We start from the raw sequence: 17,534 nt of genomic DNA, 5'->3' as shown, positions 1-17,534 counted from the left end.
TGACAGGGCAGAGACCTGATTGAAGGGATTCAAACATGGGAGTTCTGGGAAAGATGGGCAAGGTTTTGGGAGGTGACAACATGTTCAAAGAGTTTGGAGAGGAGAGGGAGGTTGAAGATGGGGCAGTAATTTGTAAGGATGGCAGGGTCAAGGGTTTGTTTTATTGAGGGGGTGATGATGGCAGATTTTAAGGATAGAGGGACAGTACCTGAAGAGTGAGAAATGTTGACAATATCCATGGACACAGGGTAATTGGCTGATCAGTAGTTCAATTGGAATAGTGTCGATGGAGCAGGAGCTGGATCTCATGGACAAGATGAGCTCTGAGAGGGCCTGAGGGGAGATGGGAGAGAAACTAGAGAGAAATGTGGGTTCAGGGCTCGGGAAAGGATGAAATTTAGAGACAGTTTGGTCCGGTGGGCCCGTGGAAGGGAGGGAAGCAGCAGAGGCAGCTGATCGGATTTACTCAATCTCAGTCACAAAGCTCCACAAGCTCCTCACACTTCCTGTTGGAGGTGAGGATGGAAGAGACAGGGGAGAGCGAGAGTACTTCAAAAGGAACTAACTTGTGTCAGAGATATTAAAAAGTTTCAACACTGCGTATTTCACACAAATCTAATTTATTTGCCTTCAGCCAGAATATTAGCCCCTGTAAGTGGGCTGGAGTTTGTTATCAGCAGAAAGAGACCCAAATGAACATGGTTCAGTCCTGAATGTGAGTCACAGCAAAATCCAATCACTGCACAGAGATCAAAGAACAATACAGCACAGGAACAGGCCCTTCGGTCATGATACCAACCGTGGCCAAAACCCTTCTGCCATATCCCTCTGTATCCATCTTATCCATGTGTTTGTCAAGATGCTTTTTGAACGCCGTTAATGTATCTGCTCTGTGGCCTCGTTGGTGTGTCAGCAGGTGGGATGAAGCAGTAAATTCCTTCCCACAATTGGAGCAGGTGAATGGTCACTCTCCAATGTGAACTCGCTGGTGCCTCTGCAGGGCGGATGACTGAGTGAATCCCTTCCCACAACAGGAGCAGGTGAATGGCCTCTCCCCAGTGTGAACTCGCTGGTGCCTCTGCAGGACGGATGACTGAGTGAATCCCTTCCCACACCAGGAGCAGGTGAATGGCCTCTCCCCAGTGTGAACTCGCTGGTGCCTCTGCAGGACGGATGACTGAGTGAATCCCTTCCCACACTTGGAGCAGGTGAATGGCCTCTCTCCAGTGTGAACTGACTGGTGCCTCTGCAGGTCAGATGGCCGAGTGAATCTCTTCCCACACCAGCAGGCGAATGGTTTCTCCCCAGTGTGAATTCGCTGGTGTTTCCGCAGGTCGGATGACTGAGTGAATCCCTTCCCACACCAGGAGCAGGCGAATGGTTTCTCCCCAGTGTGAATCTGCTGGTGATTCCGTAGGTCGGATGACCGAGTGAATCCCTTCCCACACCAGGAGCAGGTGAATGGCTTCCCCCCAGTGTGTATTTGCTGGTGCTTCTGCAGGTCAGATGACTGAGTGAATCTCATCCTACACCAGGAACAGGTGAATGGCCCCCCCCCAGTGTGAATTCGCTGGTGCCTCTGCAGGACGGATGACTGAGTGAATCCCTTCCCACATTGGGCGCAGGTGAATAGTCTCTCCCCAGTGTGAATTCGCTGATGTACAGTGAGGTGAGATGATCGTCTGAATCCAGTCCCGCAGTGAGAGCACCTGAACGGTTTCTCGTCAGTGTGAAGACGTTGATGGAGCATCAGTTCCCCAGAACTTTTATAGCACTTCCTGCAGTCTGGACATTGAAACGGTCTCTCATCAGTGTGAACTCGCTGATGACTCAGCAGGTCAGATGACTGAGTGAATCCCTTCCCACACTTGGAGCAGGTGAATGGTCTCTCCCCAGTGTGAATTCGCTGGTGTTTCCGCAGGTCAGATGACTGAACGAATCCCTTCCCACACCAGGAGCAGGCGAATGGTGTCTCCCCAGTGTGAAACCGCTGGTGATTCCGCAGGGTGGATGACCGAGTGAATCCCTTCCCACACTTGGAGCAGGTGAATGGTCTCTCTCCAGTGTGACTGCGTCGATGAGTTTCCAGCCTGGATGGGTAAGTGAATTCTTTCCCACAGTCCTCACATTTCCATGATTTCTCCTCAGTGTGACTGCATTTGTGGCTTGTGAGGCCTGATGATTGACTGAATCCTTGTCCACACACACAACACGTGTACGGTTTCTCCCCACTGTGAACAATACTTTTTCCTTCCATGTTCAAAGTACAATGATATTCAGGATATGATAAATTGAGGACTCTGTCTGATCCTGATGTGATGCTTGGTTTGAGTTTCCAGACTTTGAAGCCTCCCCTTCGAACACCCTGTGATACTGATTTAAAACAGAAAATAGGGAGTGAGAGAGAACCCACAAAAACACAAAGGCAGGTTGTGAAATTGAGCTGAATGAATCTGGTCATTTGTGGGGCTGGCACTGGGTAAAAGTGACCATGAAAACTGCTGGATTGTCATAAAAACCCAACTGGCCTCTTTGGAGAGAAAGAGGTGAAGAGGGCTTTTGTGTATCTACAAGACATATCAAGAGAGTAGTTGGCAAAGCAAATTCAATCTTGAGCTTCATAATTAGAAATATTGATACCGAAACAGGGTAGCTCGGCTTCCAGTGGCAGAGTGATTAGCACTGCTGCCTCACAGCGCCAGGGACCCGGGTTCAATTCTGGCCTTGGTGACTGTCTGTGTGGAGTTTGCACTTTCTCCCCGTGTCTGCATGGGTTTCCACCCGGTTCTCCGGATTCCCCCCGCAGTCCAAAGACGGGAAAATTAGATGGATTGGCCTTGATAAATTGCCCCTTCGTGTCCAGGGATGTGCAGGTTAGGTGGGGCTATGGGGTGGCACAGTGGTTAGCACTGCTGCCTCACAGCTCCACGATCCCGGATTCAATTCCAGTCTCGGGTGACTGCTTCTGTGGAGTTTGCATTGTCTCCCCATGTCTGCGTAGATTTCCTCCGGGTGCTCCGGTTTCCTCACACAGTCCAAAGATGTGCAGGTTAGGTGGATTGGCCATGGTAAATTGCCCCAAAGGTTAGTTGGGGTTACTGGGTTACGGGGACAAGGTGGAGGCATGGGCTTAAACCTAAGTAGGGTGCTCTTTCCAAGAGCCTGTGCCTTGGGCCGAATGGCCTCCCGCTGCACTGTAAATTCTATGATTCTGCACTGTAGGAATTCTTATGAATCTTTCTAAAGCTCTGGTCATCACGCTTCAGGAAGGATGTGAAAGTTCTCGGAGAAGGTGCAGATTTACCAGAATGGTTCCAGCAAAGGAGGATGAGGGGAGATTTGATTCAGGGACACAAGATTATGCCAGATTTCAATCGGGTGGACAAAGAAACTGTATTTCCATTGACTGATCGTACAAGCAGTCGGGACACAGATTTAAAGTTTTGGGTAAAACCTGGATTGAACTATACAAGATCCTGAGGGGTCTTGACAGGGTGGATGTGGAGAGGATGTTTCCTCTTGTGGGAGAATCGAGAACGAGAGCATCGCTGTTGCAAAATAAGGGGTCGCCCATTTCAGATGGAGATGAGGATTTTTTATTCTCTTGAGGGCTGTAAGACTTTGGAACTCACGTCCTTAAAAGGCAGCGGAAGCAGGGACCTTGAATATTTTTAAGGCAGAGCTGGATAGATTCTTGGTGAGCAAGGGGGTGAAAGGTCATCAGGGGTAGGCAGGAATGTGGAGTTGAGGTTAGAATGAGATCAGCCGCAATCTTACTGAATGCTGAGCAGGCTCGAGGGGCCGAGTGACCTGTTCCTAGTTTGTATGTAAAAGGTACAGGAGATATGAGGTCATATGAGATGTATGTTTTTACACAGCTGGCGGCAATGACCTGATACTTGCTGCCTATGAGGGAGTTTGAAAATGGACACAATGAAAGATTTGATTTCAAAAGGAAATTGGATAGACATCTGAGGGAAATAAAACTGCGAGGATACAGGGATAGAGCAGGAGAATGGCACTGACTGGATTGCTCCAGAGAGCTAGCATGGACTCAATGGGCCAAATGCCCTTCTTTGTGCCATCATGTCGCTGACTCTTTTGTGTAATCTAGTTTTGTAATTTTACCCCGGGTTCAGATATCACTCAGATAAATCTGTGCTACACTCCCTCGGAGGCCATTCTATCCTTCCTCAGGTTTGTTGCCCAGAACAGAACACAGTTCTCCAGGTTTGGTCTAACCAGGGTTTGTGAATCTCGGGGCTTTTCGAGTCACACTAAGACCTGAAATCTTCCCTCACAGACAAAACAGACAAACCTTTCACCTTCCACACCCAGATGCTGCTGATATTCAGGTTCTGATGAATCGAGTGACTCTGTCAGATCACGATGTGACGTTTGGTTTGCGTTTCCCGTCTGTCAAACCTCCACTTCCTGTAAATTTACAGAAACCTCACTGTCAGTTTAGGATAGAAATTCACAACATTCTCTCCTCGCCAACTTTAATTAAATGTATTCCTGGAGGTTTGATCACATGACCTGCCCCCATCCTCCAGCCATTAATCGGTAAACACATCCATCCTTGTGACACACTGCCTTCCTCGGCCAATTGGGAAGCAAAAGGACTCATTACCTCACAGGACAGTGACTGACTGTCAGCCAAACAATCTTTATCCATTTTCAATATTTTTATATCCGCTGAAGAGAAATATTCAAAGAAAATTACAAAAAAAATCTGTGCTGTGCTGATGATTTCCCGGAGACCCGGGCATGAATCTCACCAAGGCAGAAAGTAAAATTTGAATTCATTGAAAGTCTAGTGGTGACCATGAAACCATTGTTGGTTGTTGCAAAGACCCATCTGGTTCAAGGAAATCTTCTATCCTTACCTAGTCTGACCCACATGTGACTCCAGATCCACAGTCAGCTGGTTGACTCTTGAAATGCTCTCTATGATACACTTAGTTCAAGGGCAATTAGGGCAGTGAAGGTTGGCCCAGCCAGTGACTCCACAAATTAATAAAATAAAATGCTGGAGACTCCAGTCAGTGAATCCGGGAGAGTTGGCATCCGGTCCAGGCTCGCAGCGTATGCGCCCTGCGGCACCTTGTCCTCTGTAAAGATGGCGGCCGGTAACCCGGGCCTATCACTGCTCAGCTCTCACTCTGTTCAATGCTGTTTAAGACGGGACCGTTAACATTTTCCTCGGGAGTTGAAGCCTCCACGGGGTATTTATGAAGCCTCCCGGCTCACTCCGCAGCTTCTATTGTTCCCCAGCCACCCACCGGCTCCAATCCTGAAAGTAGCTCGATTGTTCCTTTCCCGCTCCTCGCACCGTCAGCAACAACCTGAACTGCGCATGCGCTGGGCACAGCTGGAATCTGTGCATGTCCGCGGAAGTTCTGTGATGTGAATAGAGCACATTCTCAGCCGTAACGCACGATGGGTAATAATCCCACCATTGAAATCGGTTTGTTGATTCAAATTATGCTTTGCCAACCGATTACAATTGGTACAGTTGGGCCAAGGGAACAAATGTATGAAATAAATTAATACAGCAACTAAGGTGTACAGGCCCATCGATCACAGTCTGTCCTGGGTATGATTGACAACAGACCAAGCACGGACAGTGAGTTGTTAACATAAGAACTAGAAGCAGGAGTAGGCCACCTGGCCCCTCGAGCCTGCTCCGCCATTCAATGAGATCATGGCTGATCTTTTGTGGACTCAGCTCCACTTTCCGGCCCGAACACCATATGCCTTAATCCCTTTATTCTTCAAAAAACTATCTATCTTTATCTTAAAAACATTTAATGAAGGAGCCTCTACTGCTTCACTGGGCAAGGAATTCCATAGATTCACAACCCTTTGGGTGAAGAACATGGAAAAATACAGCACAGAACAGGCCCTTCGGCCCACGATGTTGTGCCGAACCTTTGTCCTAGATTAATCATAGATTATCATTGAATTTACAGTGCAGGAGGCCATTCGGCCCATTGAGTCTGCACCGGCTCTTGGAAAGAGCACCCTACCCAAAGTCAACACCTCCACCCAACACTAAGGGCAATTTTGGACACTAAGGGCAATTTATCATGGCCAATCCACCTAACCTGCACATCTTTGGACTGTAGGAGGAAACCCACGCAGACACGGGGAGGATGTGCAGACTCCGCACAGACAGTGACCCAAGCCGGAATCGAACCTGGGACCCTGGAGCTGTGAAGCAATTGTGCTATCCACAATGCTACCGTGCTGCCGTTAAGAACAAATTAATCTACACTATATCATTTTACCGTAATCCATGTACCTATCCAATAGCTGCTTGAAGGTCCCTAATGTTTCCGACTCAACTACTTCCACAGGGTAAAGAACCTACCTCTGACATCCCCCCTATATCTTCCACCATTCACCTTAAATTTATGTCCCCTTGTAATGGTTTGTTCCACCCGGAGAAAAGATCTCCAAATGTCTACTCTATCTATTCCTCTGATCATCTTATAAACCTCTATCAAGTCGCCCCTCATCCTTCTCCGTTCTAATGAGAAAAGGCCTAGCACCCTCAACCTTTCCTCGTAAGACCTACTCTCCATTCCAGGCAACATCCTGGTAAATCTCCTTTGCACCTTTTCCAAAGCTTCCACATCCTTCCTAAAATGAGGCGACCAGAACTGTACACAGTACTCCAAATGTGGCCTTACCAAAGTTTTGTACAGCGGTTTCATCACCTCACGGCTCTTAAATTCAATCCCTCTGTTAATGAATGCTAGCACACCATAGGCCTTCTTCACAGCTCTATCCACTTGAGTGGCAACTTTCAAAGATGTATGAACATAGACCCCAAGATCTCTCTGCTCCTCCACATTGCCAAGAACTCTACCGTTAACCCTGTATTCCGCATTCATATTTGTCCTTCCAAAATGGACAACCTCACACTTCAGGGTTAAACTCCATCTGCCACTTCTCAGCCCAGCTCTGCATCCTATCTATGTCTCTTTGCAGTCGACAACAGCCCTCCTCACTATCCACAACTCCACCAATCTTGTATCGTCTGCAAATTTACTGACCCACCCTTCCACTCCCTCATCCAAGTCATTAATGAAAATCACAAACAGCAGAGGACCCAGAACTGATCCCTGCGGTACGCCACTGTTAACTGGGATCCAGGCTGAATATTTGCCATCCACCACCACTCTCTGACTTCTATCGGTTAGCCAGTTCGTTATCCAATTGGCCAAATTTCCCACTATCCCATGCCTCCTTACTTTCCGCAGAAGCCTACCATGGGGAACCTTATCAAATGCCTTACTAAAATCCATGTACACTACATCCACTGCTTTACCTTCATCCACATGCTTGGTCACCTCCTCAAAGAATTCAATAAGACTTGCAAGACCTACCCCTCACAAATCCATGCTGACTATCCCTAATCAAGCAGTGTCTTTCCAGATGCTCAGAAATCCTATCCTTCAGTACCCTTTCCATTACTTTGCCTACCACCGAAGTAAGACTAACTGGCCTGTAATTCCCAGGGTTATCCCTAGTCCCTTTTTTGAACAGGGGCACGACATTCGCCACGCTCCAATCCCCTGGTACCACCCCTGTTGACAGTGAGGACGAAAAGATCATTGCCAATGGCTCTGCAATTTCATCTCTTGCTTCCCATAGAATCCTTGGATATATCCCGTCAGGCCCAGGGGACTTGTCTATCCTCAAGTTTTTCAAAATGCCCAACACATCTTCCTTCCGAACAAGTATTTCCTCGAGCTTACCTGTCTGTTTCACACTGTCCTCTCCAACAATATGGCCCCTCTCATTTGTAAATACAGAAGAAAAGTACTCGTTCAAGACCTCTCCTATCTCTTCAGACTCAATACAGAATCTCCCGCTCCTGTCCTTGATCGGACCTACCCTCGCTCTAGTCATTCTCATATTTCTCACATATGTGTAAAAGGCCTTGGGGTTTTCCTTGATTCTACCTGCCAAAAATTGTTCATGCCCTCTCTTAGCTCTCCTAATCCCTTTCTTCAGTTCCCTCCTGGCTATCTTGTTTCCCTCCAACGCCCTGTCTGAACCTTGTTTCCTCAGCCTTACATAAGTCTCCTTTTTCCTCTTAACAAGACATTCAACCTCTCTTGTCAACCATGGTTCCCTCACTCGACCATCTCTTCCCTGCCTGACAGGGACATACATATCAAGGATACGTAGTACCTGTTCCTTGAACATGTTCCACATTTCACTTGTGTCCTTCCCTGACAGCCTATGTTCCCAACTTATGCACTTCAATTCTTGCCTGACAACATCGTATTTACCCTTCCCCCAATTGTAAACCTTGCCCTCCTAAACTCAGTCCTAAATCTACTTCCCCTTATTTTAAGTCTATGCCCCCTAGTTCTGCTTTCACCCGCCAGTGGAAACAACCTGCCCGCATCTATCCTATCTATTCCCTTCATAATTCTGTATGTTTCTAAAAGATACCCCCTCATCCTTTTAAATTCCAACGAGTACAGTCCCAGTCTACTCAACCTCTCCTCGTAAACCAACTCCTTCAGCTCTGGGATTAACCTAGTGATTCTCCTCTGCACACCCTCCAGTGCCAGTACGTCCTTTCTCAAGTAAGGAGACCAAAGCTGAACACAATACTCCAGGTGTGGCCTCACTAACACCTTATACAATTGCAGCAGAACCTCCCTAGTCTTAAACTCCATCCCTCTAGCAATGGAGGACAAAATTCCATTTGCCTTCTTAATCACCCGTTGCACCTGTAAACCAACTTTTTGCGACTCATGCACTAGCACACCCAGGTCTCTCTGCACAGCAGCATGTTTTAATATTTTATCATTTAAATAATAATTCCTTTTGCTGTTATTCCTACCAAAATGGATAACCTCACATTTATCAACATTGTATTCCATCTGTCAGACCCTAGCCCATTCACTTAACCTATCCAAATCCCTCTGCAGACTTCCAGTATCCTCTGCACTTTTTGCTTTACCACTCATCTTAGTGTCGTCTGCAAACTTGGACACATTGCCCTTCGTTCTCCAACTCCAAATCATCTATGTAAATTGTGAACAGTTGTGGGCCCAACACTGATCCTTGAGGAACACCACTAGCTACTGATTGCCAACCAGAGAAACACTCATTAAACCCCACTCTTTGCTTTCTATTAATTAACCAATCGTCCGATCCATGCTACTACTTTACCCTTAATGCCATGCATCTTTATCTTATGCAGCAACTTTTTGTATGGCACCTTGTCAAAGGCTTTCTGGAAATCCAGATATACCACATCCATTGGCTCCACGTTACCTACCGCTCTGGTAATGTCCTCAAAAAATTCCACTAAATTAGTTAGGCACAATCTGCCCTTTATGAACCCATGCTGCGTCTGCCCAATGGGACAATTTCCATCCAGATGCCTCGCTATTTCTTCCTTGATGATAGATTCCAGCATCTTCCCTACTACCGAAGTTAAGCTCACTGGCCTACAATTACCCGCTTTCCGCCTACCTCCTTTTTTAAACAGTGGTGTCACATTTGCTAATTTCCAATCGGCCGGGACCACCCCAGAATCTAGCGAATTTTGGTAAATTATCACTAGTGCATTTGCAATTTCCCTAGCCATCTCTTTTAGCACTCTGGGATGCATTTCATCAGGGCCAGGAGACTTGTCTACCTTTAGCCCCATTAGCTTGCCCATCACTCCCTCCTTAGTGATAACAATCCTCTCAAGGTCCTCACCTGTCATAGCCTCATTTCTATCAGTCACTTGCATGTTATTTGTGTCTTCCACTGTGAAGACCGACCCAAAAAACCTGTTCAGTTCCTCAGCCATTTCCTCATCTCCCATTATTAAATCTCCCTTCTCATCCTCTAAAGGACCAATATTTACCGTAGCCACTCTTTTTTGTTTTATATATTTGTAGAAACTTTTACGATCTGTTTTTATATTCTGAGCAAGTTTACTCTCAATCTATCTTACTCTTCTTTATAGCTTTTTTAGTAGCTTTCTGTTGCCCCCTAAAGATTTCCCAGTCTTCTAGTCTCCCACTAATCTTTGCAACTTTGTATGCTTTTTCCTTCAATTTGATACTTTCCCTTATTTCCTTAGATATCCATGGTCTATTTTCCCTCTTTCTACCGTCCTTAACATGTTGGGGTCTGAGCAGGTTCAGGTGAATAGTGATTTTTGTCTTTGTGGACAGAACAGTTAAACTGCCCCTCGTCAATAACAATGTGCTGAAATTGGATCAAATGGTCTGGGCTTTTAAAGTTGGAGTGTTAACCAGTGGCAAAACTGAGGAAATCCCATTGCACACATGAAGTGTGTGAGTGATCTCCCTCTGAACTGCTCCTGAACTGCACATTAGATTAATTAATGACTAACTCATATTTATTCTCATCCAGTGGAAACATCTTCCACTTGTCTATCATATCAAACCTGTTCATAATCTTACAGGATCAGGTCATCCTTCATTCCCTTTTCCAGAGAAAAGGTTTACACCCTGTCCAATCTTTGTTGCCGGGTATAACCTGCCAGTTCAGGCACAATTCAAATATCTTTTCCTGCATCTTCTCTAGTCCTTCGAGATCCATTTTACAATATGGAGACTTTAACTAATCTGAGCAGCAAACTCACCGTTGTCCCCAAATGCCTGTATGTTGCAGTATTTTAGTCATTTTATTGTTAGCTGAATGTAAGATGGGACAGAATAAGATCCAACGAGCCAGTCTGTAACACTGTAGAACATCTACAAACTTGCCTCTTCCACGTACTGCTAAATAGTTGACTTTTTCACTCTTAACCTGTCAGCTATGTCATTAAGAATAATGTGTCAGAGAAAGACTGGATATCAGCTTGGTGACACCAGGCCAGACTAAATTTTAGTTCATAGGATTGTTGAGCTAATTTCTCCACATCATAAGATGCCACTGACGATTCCTGAACTGTCAAACCAACGGAAGGAATTTATATTTACCCTCTGTTCATCTTAGAAGTGTTGATTCTGCTGATACTGTCACTGTTAATCACACCCAGAACTGAACCATCTTCATTCTGACAATTGGGGTTTATTTCGAATCTCTGTAACTGAGCTGGGCTAGAGTTTAACATCTTGTTGTTTGTGAAATAAATCAGCTTTGTCTCAAACACACTGTGTCAGGTCCTTGCTTTGTCTCGGGGGAAAGGAAATTAATTGATGGCCACGTGTCACCAGGCCATGCCAGTCAGAGTCTTTTTTTTTTAATAGACATTTTATTGACCTATTTATGGTTTTACAACAACAAAATAAACAATGTGCACGAAAATATAAACATAGTGCAAAAGCCGTCTTCCTCCCTTACAGGTCCCACCTTTAAGGAACCCCCTACTCTAAGCTAAACTAACCCTCTGCCCCCGTCCCGTCCCCCTTCTGTTGACAGTTAATTTTCTCTAAAGAAGTCAATGAACGGCTGCCACTTCCGGGCGAGCCCTAACATTGACCCTATCAAGCGTCATTGATTTTATCCAAACAGAGAAAGCTAGCCATGTCAGTTAGCCAGGTCTCCAACTTCGGGGGCTTTGGGTCCCTCCAAGCTAATAGTATCCGTCTCCGGGCTACCAGAGAAGCAAAGGCGAGAATGTCTACCTCTTTCTCCTCCTGGATTCCCGGGTCTTCCGACTCTCCGAAACTCGCCACCTCTGGACTCGGTGCCATCCTTGTTTTTAACACCGTGGACATGACACCCACAAACCCCTGCCAGAATCCCCTAAGCATCGGACATGCACAGAACATATGGACATGGTTTGCTGGTCCTCCCGCACAGCTGTCTTCAACCCCAAAGAACCAGCTCAAAGAACAAAGAAAAGTACAGTACAGGAACATGCCCTTCGGCCCTCCAAGCCCGTGCCGACCATGCTGCCCGACTAAACTACAATCTTCTACACTTCCTCGGTCCATATCCCTCTATTCCCATCCTATTCATGTATTTGTCAAGATGCCCCTTAAATGTCACTATCGTCCCTGCTTCCACCACCTCCTCCGGTAGCGAGTTCCAGGCACCCACTACCCTGTGTAAAAAACATGCCTCGGACATCTACTCTAAACCTTGCGCCTCGCACCTTAAACCTATACCCCCTAGTAATTGACCCCTCTACCCTGGGGAAAAGCCTCTGACTATCCACTCTGTCGGGATGTCCCTCATAATTTTGTAGACCTCTATCAGGTCGCCCCTCAACCTCCGTCGTTCCAGTGAGCACAAACCGAGTTTATTCAACCGCTCCTCATAGCTAATGCCCTCTATACCAGGCAACATCCTGGCAAATTTATTCTGCACCCTCTCTAAAGCCTCCACATCCTTCTGGTATTGTGGCGACCAGAATTGAACACTATACTCCAAGTGTGGCCTAACTAAGGTTCTATACAGCTGCAACATGACTTGCCAATTCTTATACTCAATGCCCCGGCCAATGAGGGCAAGCATGCCGTATGCCTTCTTGACTACCTTCTCCACCCGTGTTGCCTCTTTCAGTGACCTGTGGACCTGTACTCCTAGATCTCTCTGACTTTCAATACTCTTGAGGGTTCTACCATTCACTGTATATTCCTTATCTGCATTAGACAAAATGCATTACCTCACATTTGTCCGGATTAAACTCCATCTGCCATCTCTCCGCCCTCTGCACCCTTTCCAATGCTTCCACATCCTTTCTATAATGCAGCGAAATGAATTGCACGCAATTCTCCAAATGCGGCCGCACCAGAGTTTTGTACAGCTGCAACATGACCTCATGGCTCCGAAACTCAATCCCTCTACCAATAATAGCTAACACACTGTACGCCTTCTGAACAACCCTCTCAACCTGGGTGGCAACTTTCAGGGATCTATGTACATGACACCGAGATCTCTCTGCTCATCCACACTGCCAAGAATCTTACCATTCGCCCAGTACTCTGTCTTCCTGTTATTCCTTCCAAAATGAATCACCTCACACTTTTCTGCATTAAACTCCATTTGCCACCTCTCAGCCCAGCACTGCAGCTTACCTATGTCCCTCTGTAACTTGTAACATCCTTCCGCACTGTCCACAACTCCATCGACTTCAGTGTCATCTGCAAATTTACTCGCCCATCCTTCTACGCCCTCCTCCAGGTTATTTATAAAAATGACAAACAGCAGTGGCCCCAAAACAGATCCTTGTGATACACCACTAGTAACTGGACTCCAGTCTGAACATTTCCCATCAACCACCACCCTTTGTCTTCTTCCAGCTAGCCAATTTCTGATCCAAACTGCTAAATCACCCTGAATCCCATGCCTCCGTATTTTCTGCAGTAGCCTACCGTGGGGAACCTTATCAAACGCTTTACTGAAATCCATATACACCACATCAACTGCTTTACCCTCATCCACCTGTTTGGTCACCTTCTCAAAGAACTCAATAAGGTTTGTGAGGCACAACCTGCCCTTCACAAAACCGTGTTGACTATCTCTAATCAAATTATTCCTTTCCAGATGATTATACATCCTATCTCTTATAAACCTTTCCAAGAATTTGCCCACAACAGAAGTAAGGCTCACTGGTCTATAGTTGCCGGGGTTGTCTCTACTCCCCTTCTTGAACAAGGGGACAACATTTGCTATCCTCCAGTCTTCTGGCACTATTCCTGTAGACAAAGATGACTTAAAGATCAAAGCCAAAGGCTCAGCAATCTCCTCCCTAGCTTCCCAGAGAATCCTAGGATAAATCCCATCCGGCCCAGGGGACTTATCTATTTTCACACTTTCCAGAATTGCTAACACCTCCTCCTTATGAAACTCAAGCCCTTCTAGTCTCGTAGCCTGAATCTCAGTATTCTCCTCGACAACATTGTCTTTTTCCTGTGTGAATACTGATGAAAAATATTCATTTAGCACCTCTCCTATCTCCTCGGACTCCACGCACAACTTCCCACTACTGTCCTTGACTGGCCCTACTCTTACCCTCGTCATTCTTTTATTCCTGACATAGCTATAGAAAGCTTTAGGGTTATCCTTGATCCTCCCTGCCAAAGACTTCTCATGTCCCCTCCTGTCTCTTCTTAGCTCTCTCTTTAAGTCCTTCCTAGCTAACTTGTAACTCTCGAGCGCCCTAACTGAACCTTCATGTCTCATCTTTACATAAGCCTCCTTCTTTTTCTTGACAAGTGTTTCGACTGCTTTAGTAAACCACAGTTCCCTTGCTCGACCACTTCCTCCCTGCCTGACAGGTACATACTTATCAAGGACACGCAGCAGCCGTTCCTTGAACAAGCTCCACATTTCCATTGTGCCCATCCCCTGCAGTTTTCCTCTCCATCCGATGCATCCTAAGTCTTGCCTCATCGCATCATAATTGCCTTTCCCCCAGATATAACTCTTGCCCTGCAGTATATACCTATCCCTTTCCATCACTAAAGTAAACGTAATCGAATTGTGGTCACTATCACCAAAGTGCTCACCTACCTCCAAATCTAACATCTGTCCTGGTTCATTACCCAGTACCAAATCCAATATGGCCTCGCCCTCTCGTTGGCTTATCTACATACTGTGTCGGAAACCCTCCTGCACACATTGGACAAAAACAGACCCATCTAAAGTACTCGAACTATAGTGTTTCCAGTCAATATTTGGAAAGTTAAAGTCCCCCATAACAACTACCCTGTTGCTTTCGCTCCTATCCAGAATCATCTTTGCAATCCTTTCCTCTACATCTCTGGAACTTTTCGGAGGCCTTTGGAAAACCCCTAACAGGGTGACCTCTCCTTTCCTGTTTCTAACCTCAGCCCATACTACCTCAATAGACGAGTCCTCATCAAACGCCCTTTCTGCCACCGTAATACGGTCCTTGACTAACAATGCCACCCCTCCCCCTCTTTTACCACCTTCCCTGAGCTTACTGAAATATCTAAACCCCGGCACCTGCAACAACCATTCCTGTCCCTGCTCTATCCATGTCTCCAAAATGGCCACAACATCGAAGTCGCAGGTACCAACCCATGCCGCAAGTTCACCCACCTTATTCCGGATGCTCCTGGCATTGAAGAAGACACACTTTAAACCACCTTCCTGCCTGCCGGTACACTCCTGCAACTTTGACACCTTACTCACAAAGATCTATGTGAAGCAATGAGTTGTTCTGATCTCCTCAAAACAGATTCAATCGTATCTTTCCAACGGGTGAATACTTGAAAGGTAAGAATTTGCAGGGCTGTGGGGAAAGGGCAGAGCAGTTGGATGAATCAGAGAGTCCTTTCAAAAAGATAGCAGGGGCACGATGGGCCGAATGGACTCTTGCAGCCTGTGAATCTGAACCGCTTGCTTTTGTGCAGGTTAAAAGGGACAGATTTCATGTCAGCCTCTTCCCTGTATATGTATTTAAAGAGATGGGTTTCTCTTTAGCGCAGAGTAACCAATATAATAATTGGTTGGAGGCCCATTTCCCAGTCAGTCCTCCAGCACCTTCCTGTCTCTCTATTAGCGACGTCCATGGCAATTTCCCAACTGGCACGCAGGCCCCGTTATTCTCAGCTAAATTCAGCCTTCAGCTCTATCGCCTGCCTGTCAGTGACACGAGCAATAGAGACAGAAAGGTGCCCGATGCTCAAATGGGAAGTTGAAACTTGTGGCTGGAAACAAGCATTTCAACATTTGTCAGACAAATCCATGTTATTTATACTGGGGGTTTTATTATTAGATTGAGGCACTGGAGGCAAAGGGTGAGGGTTTTAAAGGGTAACTTTCCCTTACTAGTCTCAGCCATGGCTCAGTGGGCAGCTCTCTCACCTTTGGGGTCAGAAGGTTGTTGGTTCAAATCCCAGTCCAGAGACCCGACGACAAAAATCACATCCAGCCTTTCTTGTCCCAGCACTGAAGGAGTGCTGCACTGTCAGAACAGCCTTCTTTCAGGGAATTTCCATTGCTCCCGACACAGGGGATACAGGACAGGGTGCTTTCAGGGGTGTGGGTCGGAGAGGGCAAGGTGTCAGAGATTTACCGAGAGATGAGGGAAGAGGGGGAGGAGTCGGTGGGCGAACTAAAAGGAAAGTGGGAAGAAGAACTAGGGGAGGAGATAGAGGAGGGTATGTGGGCTGATGCCCTAAGCAGGGTAAATTCCTCTTCCTCATGCGCCAGGCTTAGCCTGATTCAATTTAAGGTGCTACATAGAGCACACATAACGGGAGCAAGATTGAGCAGGTTCTTTGGAGTGGAGGACAAATGTGGGAGGTGTGGCGGGAGCCCGGCAAACCACGCACATATGTTTTGGGCATGCCCGGCACTGGAAGGGTATTGGAAGGGAGTGACGGGAGTGATTTCGCGGGTGGTGAAGGCCCGGGTCAAACCAGGCTGGGGGTTAGCTCTATTTGGAGTTGCGGAAGAGCCGGGAGTGCAGGAGGCGAAAGAGGCCGACGTTGTGGCCTTTGCGTCCCTAGTAGCCCGGCGCAGGATCCTACTCATGTGGAGGAGGCGAAACCCCCCGGACTGGAGGCCTGGGTAAATGATATGGCGGGGTTCATTAAACTGGAGCAGATAAAGTTTGCCCTGAGAGGATCGGCTCAAGGGTTCACCAGGCGGTGGCAGCCATTCTCGACTACCTAGGGGAACGTTAGAGGGAAGACAGATGATCAGCAGCAGCAACCCAGGGGGAGGGGGGGGGGGGGGGGGGGAGGGGGGGTTTAGTTTAGGTCAAAGATAAAGGGGTTTTGTTACTTGTGTATTGTTTAAAATTTCTGTATTGTTATTGTTGCGTTTGCTTTGTAAGAGGGGAAAAATTGTTGTTTGGGAAAAAATTTTCAATAAAACATTTATAAAAAAAAGAACAGCCTTCTTTCAAATAAGATGTTAAACTGAGGCCCTTGTCATCATAGAATTTACAGTGCAGAAGGAGGCTATTTGGCCCATCGAGTCTGCACCAGCTCTTGGAAAGAGCACCTTATCCAAGCCCACAGCTCCGCCGTAACCCCAGCCAACCTTTTTGACACTAAGGGCAATTTAGCATGGCCAATCCACCTAACCTGCACATCTTTGGACTGTGGGAGGAAACCGGTGCACTCGGAGGAAACCCACGCAGACATGGGGAGAACGTGCAGACTCCGCACAGACAGTGACCCAAGCCGGGAATCGGACCTGGGACCCTGGAGCTGTGAAGCAACTGTGTTAACCACTGTGCCGCCCATGTCTGCCCCTCTCAGGTGGGTGTAAAAGTTCCCACAGCCACTATTTTGAAGACGAGCAGGGGAGTTATCCCCAGTGTCCTGGTCACTATTTATCCCTCAGTCAACATCACTAAAAACACATCATCTGCTCATTATCACATTGCTGTGTGTGGGATCTTGCTGTGTGTAAATTGGCTGCTGCGTTTCCTACATTACAACAGTGGCTGCTGCGTTTCCTATATTACAACACTTCAAAAGCACTTAATTGACTGTAGAGCACTTTGGGTCGTCCTGTGGGTGTGAAAGGCGCAATAGAAATGCAAGTTTTAAAATTGAAGATTTGTGTTAACTGATCTTGTTATCTGGAATTTAATGAATTTT

At 46.7% G+C, this 17,534-nt stretch overlaps 1 protein-coding gene across 4 annotated transcripts in view; it reads right to left on the bottom strand.

Annotated features, from left to right (window-relative positions):
- Positions 1–603: 603 nt before the first annotated feature.
- LOC140419650 (uncharacterized) overlaps positions 604–17,534 on the bottom strand; it is a 28,087-nt gene continuing 11,156 nt past the window's right edge. For 3 of the 4 annotated variants that reach the window (XM_072503575.1, XM_072503576.1, XM_072503577.1), the window contains 2 exons: positions 4,319–4,434; positions 604–2,373 (listed from right to left, as the gene is read on the bottom strand). In XM_072503575.1, the coding sequence (XP_072359676.1) occupies positions 965–2,257 (1,293 nt within the window). In that variant the 5' untranslated portion in view covers positions 2,258–2,373; positions 4,319–4,434 and the 3' untranslated portion in view covers positions 604–964. The remainder of the gene's footprint in view (positions 2,374–4,318; positions 4,435–17,534) is intronic. The other variant, XM_072503578.1, reaches the window with a different exon arrangement.

The sequence above is a fragment of the Scyliorhinus torazame genome, chromosome 5 (assembly GCF_047496885.1).
Source record: "Scyliorhinus torazame isolate Kashiwa2021f chromosome 5, sScyTor2.1, whole genome shotgun sequence".
Taxonomy (NCBI): Eukaryota; Metazoa; Chordata; class Chondrichthyes; order Carcharhiniformes; family Scyliorhinidae; genus Scyliorhinus; species Scyliorhinus torazame.
This window is presented reverse-complemented; position numbering and strand designations above follow the sequence as displayed.